This window comes from Setaria viridis, chromosome 2 (assembly GCF_005286985.2).
Source record: "Setaria viridis chromosome 2, Setaria_viridis_v4.0, whole genome shotgun sequence".
NCBI classification, from domain to species: domain Eukaryota; kingdom Viridiplantae; phylum Streptophyta; class Magnoliopsida; order Poales; family Poaceae; genus Setaria; species Setaria viridis.
In genome coordinates, this window is record NC_048264.2 from 23,965,297 (window position 1) to 23,975,948 (window position 10,652).

General features: G+C 42.8%; 1 protein-coding gene across 2 annotated transcripts; it reads right to left on the minus strand.

Annotated features, from left to right (window-relative positions):
• Window positions 1–1,265: 1,265 nt before the first annotated feature.
• On the minus strand, window positions 1,266–9,264 carry LOC117843594 (uncharacterized). 2 transcript variants are annotated; one of them, XR_004637770.2, is made up of 6 exons: window positions 9,131–9,264; window positions 8,657–9,031; window positions 3,935–5,148; window positions 2,181–3,634; window positions 2,024–2,081; window positions 1,266–1,606 (listed from the first exon to the last, which is right to left on the minus strand). XR_004637770.2 is itself a non-coding variant. In XM_034724242.2 (5 exons), the coding sequence occupies exons 1-4, from the start codon at window positions 9,131–9,133 to the stop codon at window positions 2,188–2,190; spliced, it is 3,039 nt and encodes a 1,012-aa protein (XP_034580133.1). In that variant the 5' UTR covers window positions 9,134–9,264; the 3' UTR covers window positions 1,266–1,606; window positions 2,181–2,187. The 2 variants fall into 2 exon arrangements, 1 of the variants encoding a protein (XP_034580133.1); XM_034724242.2 differs by lacking the exon at window positions 2,024–2,081.
• Between the last annotated feature and the right edge of the window lie 1,388 nt (window positions 9,265–10,652).

Sequence of the window (10,652 nt, forward strand, 5' to 3'; positions counted from 1 at the left end):
AAAATCCACGATCGGCCTCCGCTCAAGCACAATACGAAGTCTTGTAGCAGCAGGACAGGCAAGGAGCCATAAGGCTCAAAGTTAAAGGGAGACGAAAAAGATGGTATGGAGCAGTTAGCGCGTGAGCTTGACAGCCAAGGCATACGAGGGAAATAGATGACACCGTTTCCTGTTCAGGGGCAGGAAGCATCTGCAAGATCCTAATTCAAACCTCAAGTTCAAACTTCAAACACTAGCTGGATCTAAATTGAAAAAGAAAAGAAAAACCCTCAAGTTCAAACACTAGCTAGATCTAATAAATTAATAAAAAAGAAAAGGAGCAGACAAACATCTTTGTACAGCACCTGGATCATCCGTACAGAAGTGTCCCTCCTCGGCCCCAACAAAGCGAGGCAGGCAGCTAACACGTACTAGCAGGAAGAGAGGCCATCATTCTTCGTAGGTGATACGAGACCAGGGGAATAATCCTGCTGCAAATGCAACGCCATCATACCCTCTCTGCTCCATGCAAACTTTTAGCAGGCCATCACTGATGATAACAGCCGCCTATGTTGTGTGCTTTAGCAGACAGACCACCCATGACAAAAAAGCTGCTGGTGCACTGAAACAAGTGCCGCCATGATGCACGGCACAGCCCACCCAATGACCCAAAAGGTTAAAGCTGAGTGAGGACTAATAAATAAAAACTCAAAGGGCCTGCTCTGAATCTCAAACATGAAGCATCGGCGTCTCAGAAGTCAGAACAGGCATACGGATTCAAAGAGCATGCATGTTCTCTAGCATCAAACAGTTCCAGTAATCGGCAGGAGCTGCAAAGCTGTTCCCATCCTTGCCATGCTTAAAGCAGTGTCAAAGGAACATGGAGCTATCTTGTAACAGACATGCATAAAATAAAAGAGGACCTATGAGTATGACTGTTAGACATGGTATCACATTTATCACCTTGAAAACTACCACCAGCCTGAATGCCATGGATTGGTAATTTGGTATGTAAACAATATATCTGCAGCATGATGTCCATTCATCCCAGCAAGATACTACCAAGCTTTCCGATACCAGAACCAAAGCCCTGGTCGCAAATTTCAAATAAGTTTTAGAGAAATTTAACACATTACCTCAGCAACTCAGGGATGAATGTAGCAGTAAACGGCATCGCAAGTCCTAGTTATTCCATATCACTCTAGGAGTAAGAGGCCAAAGCAAACAACAAACGATGCAACACCTGATGATAAGGCAGCATAAATCCCTAAGTAGGAATGAGCATCGATATGAAGCTGGATTACTATGTTACTCATGGAAGCCATGCCATCACAACATCTGGAACCAAAACACCAATTAGTGAACCTTTCTAAACCAGTATATGCCATAGAAAGATGCGCTCAAGAAAGGAAATGACAAAATCCAGACATCAGGCTCGACCATTTGTACCAGGCAAAGAGCAGTTCAGACAGCAGCTAATGCCTAATAGGTTACAGGAATACACATTCACGCCACAGGAGGCGATGGCATAGAACTGCAGGAAAGCATGTCATCATCAGTTTCAGGCTCCTTAGAACAAAAAGGACTGGCACCGTAAGATTCCTTCCGGATTCACAGAACAAATAACCTGCCATAAAATGTAATTCAACTGGTCATGATTGCTAACTCCTGAAAAGCGAGCAGTAGCCTGTGGATAAATATAATGAAATCTAAGGGCCCGTTAGCTTACAATTAGGTAACTCTCTACACCCTCTCCCTCTCTCTCTCCTTAGCTGAAGGCCAGGTTCAGGATCCAGACCATGAGAGAATGTAAGTTATATCTATTTTTTGGGGGTATACAGTGTGAGGCATTTTGCTTCAAAACTAACATGTGATCTCTGAATAATGATAACTGATAAGGCAATAACATCTCATATATCTTGATTGAGATTCAGATTACATACTTCTCCTAGAACTAATTCAAGTTTTCTTACAATCTGTACGTGAAATAACAGATTCCAAAGGATTTTCTTTTTTCTAGCAGGCAGGTAAGATATATTCATACCGACAAGACCCCAGAAATAAAGATAGAGCAAAACTTTGAGTAACTGAAGTAATAGATCCTGCAGCAATAACATTGCTCAAATACATTGTTCAAATATGAATCAATACAAATTCTGTGTGCAAATTAAAAGCAAGAGTTGAAATACATTTTGTGTTACCTTGCATCTATTTCTGGGCACCAGGATTTGATTGATTTTGAATCTGCTTAAGCAGGGTTGCTGCCAACTGCAATGTTGCTTGAAGGCGCTTTTGAGGATCTCCATCACCGTCTTCCTGAGTAGACAGTTGTTGGCTAGGCTGTTGGCGAGAAGGAGCTAAAGGTTGTAATGTGGAAGCACTGGATGTGTTCTGCTGAAAGGGCGGAGGACCTTCAGGAAGTGGAGGAACGAAGGGTCTCAATGGCATGGAAGAATGAGCTGGGTTCACCAAAGCATGCATGGGTGGTATAGGCAAAGTGGTGTTAGAAATTATAGGAGCACTGGCTGGATGCACAGGTAGCGCGCCTTGTATTGGTGGCACATGACCAGGTAACTGTGGCGTAGATGGTGGAAGAGGTGGCATGGAGTTCTGGATAGGGAAGGAACCAGAGTTGCCTCGTATCATTGTAGCATGTCCATGAGGATTGGAATTCTGTATGAATCCAGATTGGTTGTTTGAGCTGTCCATGGGAAAACCAACTTTTCCAGGTTGGTTTTGTTGTGCAAGAAGGGCAGCCAGCTGCGCAAGTTGATCTGGTGGCAGTGATACTGGAATAGTAGGTTGATCAGGTCTAGCTACCTGCTGTGAGTTCGGTTGCATGGAAGGCCAGGACATGCTGCTGGATACTTCACCTGGTGCATACCCTGATGCTGCCTCTTTTGGTACTCCTTGAGTAGCAAATGAGTATGGCTCCTGTATCCTGTTATTTAGAGCATGTGAGATTGCACTCTGGGACAAAGAACTGAAGTTACCAGAACCTGGATTTGGATCATTCATGCTATTTGACCATCCTGAGGGCAACATGTTTGGAAGTTGCTGATGTTTGTCTTGTGCTATACCCATGTGGGGGTCAGCTGGTGGCCAATCATGCGATAATTGAGAGACAACATATGGAGGACTCTCTGGCTTGTAAGGTGAAATAATATCTGCACTTGCTAGGGTATAGCTTCCACCTGATGAGCGGACATAATCTGGACCCTGTGGGAATGTCCTGCTATCTGGTTGGTTGAGTCTTCTCAAGGCATTCAGATCTTCACGACTGCTTACATCAGCGTTAAGATTACTTGCAGAAGATGGGTGAATTCTCTCCAACGATTTGCGATTTGGCGAGCTATAATCTGGATTTGACTGCTGAAACCTCAGAATGACTCCAGATATGCTGACTTTTCCAGGCACTCTCAGTACTTGCTCAGAGAAATCTGAAGGTGGAACAAGAAACAAGGTGCTCCTCTCTCCAAGCTTACAAACTGCTGCACGCTGTTTATCACCAAGGTAACTCATGAAATCATTATAAGCTGCCATGTCCGCATCATTTTCCGGAACAAAAAATACCACCCAGCTGCCAGCAGCTTGATAGTAGTGCTTAGAAAGCATATCTAGACTTGTCCTAGCAGTGCAATCCAGAAACTCAGGCCTGAAAAGTACAAAAATTAACAAAAAAAACATCAACACTCAAATGTTTGAACTAAAGATGCTCAAATGTAGAATGATACCAATATGAAGAATAGATATCCCAGTTATCACACTATGGGCAACATAACAAAGCATGCAGTAATGGAGTCTAAAGAATAATGGCTCTACTATAAAAACTAAAGAGTCACCCACTCATGAAGGAAATCTTAAGTGCTTGCTAATATTCCCTGCTGTAGTTGTGTAGTAAACTGTAGCTAATAGAAAACATGGAAACGAAAGGAACATAAGAGTGCAAACTTACAGCATGAAGTCAAGGACCTTCCCAACAGGGAAGCATCGAGCTCGGCAGATCAGGGTGCCTCCCTTTGCTATTATACCATTCCATTTCCATTCCTCCTTAAGAGCAGGTTCATGATGTTCTGGCGTCAATCTATCCATTTCTCCTAAATGCCTAGCAAAACTTTCTTGAGCATGCCATGGTTCATGTTTATTTACAAGTGGAGTTAGATTCTTTAAAGGATCAGTGTGATGTCTACTATGCATAGGAGTGAATGGATAGGTTCTAGAGCGTAAATCATCTTCTGGCAAATCATGATGGGGCCTCCTTGGGTAGTCAGGGAGAACTTTTCCTCGATCAAATTCAGAGAAAGGATATTCAGGAAGTTCCGTATCATGCACCTGAGAACCCCTCAGCTCTTTTGAAATAAGGTATGAATTGTCTTCAACATCCCAAGAATCTTCCAATGGTAAGGGTCTCCGAGGTCTCTCAAAAGGAATGTTGCGCCATGGCGCATCACTCCTAGCAGTAGGGCTTCGCCTATGGGGCTCATACAATTCCTCAGGCATCCTTCTTTCTGGACCAAGCTCCCGTATTCTAAAAGGCTTGATATTAGAGACACGGCCAAGCTCTGCTCCAGCTTCATGTTGAAAATAACCATCCCTGTGGAATCCCATATCATCTGAATCTCTTGATAACCTATTTAGGCCAAAATGTGGTGATGCCATGCGGAAATCCCTCGGAGGGCTATCAAAAGGTCTAGTTGTAGGAAAGGCTTCAAAGTCTTGGTCTCTGAAGACAGGCTGAGCACTAGGTTGGGGGGAATATGGGGCAACAAATGATCTTTTCCCAACTTCCGGTGCAGCACCTTCACTTCGAGAAAAGCATATGCTTACTCGAGGATTATTGAAAAGCTTTCCCTGAAGTGCTTCTTTTGCTCTGCAGGCTGCTGCAATACTAGTGTACTGGACAAATGCATATGTACGGCCTGAGAATGTTGTTACCCTGAGAACCTCCCCAAAAGGTGAAAAGGCTTCCCACAGAAGTGCCTCATCTGCCTTTAATCCAGGAGGAAAACCTATCCATAACACCTCACTAGGTTCTGTAGACCTATTTCTTTTAGATTTATCTATTGAGTTTTCAGGACTTGATTGCCGTTTTCTTCCACGTTCAATAGAATGACGCTCATCAACATACTGTGTATATCTGTCATCCATTGAGCTACCTGAAGCCTTATCCTGTAAATTCAAATACTTCAGGTAACCTGGTAACACTTGATGTGCGCAACAGTGTAAAAGAAAGATAATAAAAGATCCTGAGATACGGTAAAGCACCAACAACAACGCTTTTTAGTCTGAAGCAAGTTGGTGTAGAATAAGATACAAGATTAAAGCATGGTAGACAAGTTAAACTATATATTGTTTACTCCTGAACCCCTGATCAGAGAAAAATGAACTTAAACAAATCAGGTACACCCTTCATGTCAGTGAAGACAGCTCCATTAGCTACAACAGTATAATTCTTAGCTCCATAGTACTGCTAGAAAATGACATTCACCCATAGAACGACACAAATTCCTCAGGCTGCTAGTCTATAAAATTGTGATGAGGAACAAAGCTCCAACCCAATAACCCCACATGCATCCTGGCCTAAACCATGTAATTCCTGTATTAGGAAAAAAGTAGCAAAAGGAATATCTTGCATCTTGGATCAATAGGGTCATGTTCTTTGCTCACAGGACTCTAGTGATAGTATATGCAACCAATTCACAGGAGACTATAGATTTGAACTCGTGAGACGCACATCCTTCACAGCGAAGAAGTACAAACTCAGCTGTCTAAGCTTAAGTTTCAAGGTAACATCCAAATGGTTAGGTTGACTTGAAAAACAGTGAACCATCTGAGAGAAATAATCATATTCCCAGTTCCGCACCATTTTATAACCCACCAAAGATGCACAAAGAAAAAGCAAGAACTATATTGCAAATGCACCATGATGGAAACCAAAGGCCAAACAACTTTATACAGTAACACTTGATGCCCAACCATTTGCTTCCCCTTGACAATGTCAAAATTTTTGGGATACCACTGTCCAAACTAGGCTTGTAGTAGCATTGCTTGTGTGTCAATTCTTGTTATACAGCTAAAGCCTGCATATACTAGTACTTCTGGAAGGTGTCATGTCCGTATCATCTAGAATTTTAGATGCTGATATGGAAGGGATTTGTCAGGTGAAATAATGAATCGTTTAAAAGGAAGGAAGGTACAGAATGATATGGTATGGATGCAGGCCCTGGCAACCAGTTAAAGTTATCAATTTCCCACCTGATTTTACTTAATTTTCTTGACATAGGAAAGTTCCAAACAGGATGTAAAAAACCATAAAGTTGTGCTCAATATTATGGATCAACTGTCTTTCCTTTTTAAGATTGCTTCAATACAAATGTAGCCTTAGAACCATATCAGTAAGTTAGGGAAATGTCTAACTGCCATATCAGTTTCCATCAATGTAAAATAAGTGCTGCGTATACTAAAGGAAATTAAAGGCTATAAGCTCAGATGCTTCTTTACTCCTTCAGGTTTGCTACTATAGCTACTCTGGCTGTCCGTTAGCAAAGTTCAACCAAAGGTGCTCTGCTTAGGAATCAAAATGGCACTTAACCATATTTTTCTACTTCTTCGCTGTGTTTTTGTGTCCATTAGTTGTCCCCATTACTCTGACGAAATTAAAATGGCAAAGGAGTCTTGCAAATATTGCTACACCCTAATTCCAAGATAACAAATTAGTCATCTGGCTCCTGGTTCCTTTGAGTCAATGGATCAAATAAGCAGGATGTGTAGTTTTAGAAAGTATTCCTGCATGCATTTGCAGAAGGTTCAATTTATCCTTTTAATCATACCACGACCGGCTTACCATGTCATCAAGTAAACAGTTCAGCAATACCGCTACACCAGTCCATCAACAATCAATCAGGCTACAGTGCGGATATGGTAATTTCCTTTTAATCAGGATATTATCTAGACCATTGTACTTCAATGAGTCACCCAACTTTTGTGATTACATTTCCAAACTGACTGAGAATAAGTCATACTAGCTAGCTACAATAAAACCATGGGGCAGAAAGGAAACTATTCTATTTTATGCAGCTAATTTCTAAAACACAACTGGATCCATCACTAGTTGATGATGTAAACGTCTGTTCACACATGACACTTCAGGTCAATCATCTTCCTTTAGGTAGTTGCAAACAAGTCGATTCAAGAGATTTCTGCTGTTCCCCATTGTTTTTCAATACTTTAGTACACATAATAAAAGGTAACTTCTTATTTGTAAGTGAGAGAGTTGGCATGATTAGAAGTAGCAAACAAATCAAAATTACATATAAGGCTTTACAGGCAAAAGAGAAAATATATGTTAACATATGAATATATGATGCTTGAGTCTTTTGAACATTACTTAAAACCATTGCATTACCATTCAAAATATAGGTCCCACTTGTACAGAAGGCAACCATTTGGTCATATTGTAAGTTATAAGTAAAAGGTTCAAATAAAGCAACAGTTCTTAACGCATGCTTGTTAGCTAAGCGAGGCCTGCATTGATTAAGTGTAACGAAGTTCACATCAATATAGCTTGAATTCGATCCATATTTAACCCAGTAAAAACAGGTACTGCTTTCCAAGTAACATGACTTCAGCCCCATGGAACTTAATTTCAAGCTGTGCATTATCTCTGTGGCTGGCATGGTTCATTTGAGAAAGCTTCACAGTACCAAGCATTGAGAAAGGGTACTTTGTGCCGAGGAAATTTAGCATGCCATGTCAATGATATTGTCACATTGCACTTGAAGCAAGATCTCTCTGATGCATCATAATTCATATGCAATGCCATATCTTCTCACTTTTGCGGAAAAAAAAAACACCCTGGTAGTTTTCATATGCATTCAGCTTTCCCTGGTTGTTCAGCATTAGATGCACTATATATTAAACATCTAAATACATTATCATCAACTGAAAATAGGATTTTTCAAGAGAGGATGCACTGCATCTGATTCTATAATAAGGTTGCCCTGCATCTGATCTTATAACAAGGATGCATCACATTGGATCTTCAAACAGTAAGGGTGCACCACATCTAATCATCTAAGAACTGTCTATTCGAGCTCCGTTCATTACTCAATGCCTCATCATATTGCTGAACTATTGACATGAGACGCATATTCATCACTCTCAAACAGGTACTTTCTAGTGTTCTTGATTCGGAGTAGGATGGCAAGGTGAGCCAAGTGGTGATAATTAGTCATGTGAGATGTTATCTTTTGCCCTTTGGATGAAAATTGAGTTATAAGTTATAACTAAGGGTTTCTGATGTATTCACTCTGGGCGTGAACTATTTCGCTTCAGTGAAACCTGTGTGCAATGGTTCTGTCTATATAAATCCTACACCGGTAGGACTTTAAGCAGATGAACAATAGAAAGATTCTCCACTAGCCAAGTAGTTACCGGACTTTTACTCAGCTGTTCCTGCACATTTTTACAGATATGCCCGTTTTGGACTGGTTTGCCCCTGTGGCAAGCTGCGAATCCTAAATTTAGCCATTAGTGCTCAGCTTGTCTCAGAAACTTAGTCAATCTTGTTTCGAGGTTCATTATGGCACACATGAAGAAAAGAACACCGCACCGATGATATTTTGGAGGCCAAAAAGCAAACGCATATGATTATGAACAGAGAATGTTCAACACTAACCCCCTTGGAAAACTCGATCCTAACGGGCGCCCCGGCGAGGCGGGCCCCCTGCAGCCCCCGCACCGCGGCCACGGCGTCCCCTTCCCGCCGGAAGCTCACGAACGCGAAGTTGCGCCCCGGGTCGCGGGCGATGCCCTCGACGTCGCCACACCGGAGGAACAGCTCCGACAGGTCGGACGCCGTGACGCCGGGCGCCAGGCCGCCCACCCACAGGTGCCGCGACGGCGGCGCCACGCCCCAGCCCGATGCCCGCCGCGGTGGCGTGGTGCACGGGACTTCATCGACGCGTGCGCCGTGGCGGTACGGTCGCTCGTCGCCCCGCTGCCCGCCGGCGTACCTCCCCGGTCCGCCCGGGCCGCGGCGGCCCCTCGCCATCTGCAAGAACCGATGGAGGATTGGTCAGGGCGGCCGCATTTCCAACAGCCACGGCATCTGCATCGCGAGCGAGGGAGAAAAGGGGCGGCGGCGGTGTACCATTCGCTCTCCGCCGGAGACTGGCGGCGATTGGGAGGTTAGGGTTTGCGGTTCGATGGGCCGGATGAGGAAGCCAACGGGTGAACTGGGTTTTCTTCTTTCTTTTTTTTCCCCCTTATGGAAGTGATAACCCGCACCCCTACCCCGCCAAGTATTTATAGCTCTAAAATTCGGTTATAAGGTGTATAGAAAAGATGGATTTATTGTACCCGTTATAGAAATTGTTTCTTAAAAAAATTTGTATCAAAATACAATAAAATTTTGAACTTTAGAAATGTTATTGTTTTCTACCACTCCCATCTCGTTAACATATAACTAGTGATAAAAAATAGAAAAACTCATGCACCCACCTAACCAAGTATAAGCATGCAACTACACAACCACCGGCGCACCTTTCCAGAGGTGGTGGCTCCTCCAAGTTCCCAAGTTTAACTCCAGCATTGAGCCATAGCTTTACAGAATTGACAGTTCAGAGGGCAGGAACGAGGCGTGGGGTGGCGGAGGAGGACAAGCCGCAGAGCCTCTCACAAGCCAATCTGGTCTCTTCCTTGAGGTGCACGCGACTCCAGTTGAGCCGCCCGGAAGTACAATTTCACCGAGCAAGTAATCTTGGTAATCCTCTAACGATGTTGTGTGCAAGTAATCTTGGTAATCCTCTAACGATGTTGGGCCTTAAGTGCCTGGAAGAGATTTTAGAATTTGGGTATTAACTGTAAGCCTCCTATTTGACATCCAATTTGCGAGCCTTTTTAAATTTAACAGAATTCTTTTCTCAAGGTGTTTCTTCTCATTTTCCTTCTTTTCCCCTTTTCTCTTCCTTTTCCAACTCAATTGAACTGACACATTTGCCTCTACCCTCTACCTTATAGAATGATGTCATTTCAGACCTCAGTTGACCACTAGTTGTAGAAAGAAGCCGGTGGAGTTCAACCACGCATGGCTAGCTCTTCGAGACCAAGGGCACCTACGGCTATGGCAATGCACAATGGCCCAAATATGACTACGGTGGCAGCGGCGATGGTGCACCAGACACACTTTACTGGGAATTCGAGGAGCCACCTAACTTTAGCATGTAAAAAAATAAACAATTTTTTTGAATGAACAGGAGGGGCAAACCTCTACTGAATATATATTAGAAATAAAGGTTGAGTACAAGTACAGATAAAAAGAAAAAGGAGAAGCAAAGGCAACTAAGAGAACATCAGCTACTAAAATGAACATAGCAGAGAAAAGAAAAAAAGAGGAGCAGATAGTAGACACGGCTACAGAAGAACTATAGTGATCGAAGCCGGGCAATCCTGGCAGGGATCAAGCTTGATTTAGCTCTATGCAATAACAAGGAGAATTCAAACATGAACTTCCTCTTGTAGGCTTTAACCGATGGGTCAACATTGTTGAAAAGCCAATCATTTCTAGTCATCCAAATGCTCCATAACATCAAAATAATGATCTCCATGAAGAATGGCACGTCCAACCTTACTTTGATGTGATTAAATATCTGCAAGAGAGATATTGTGGTGGG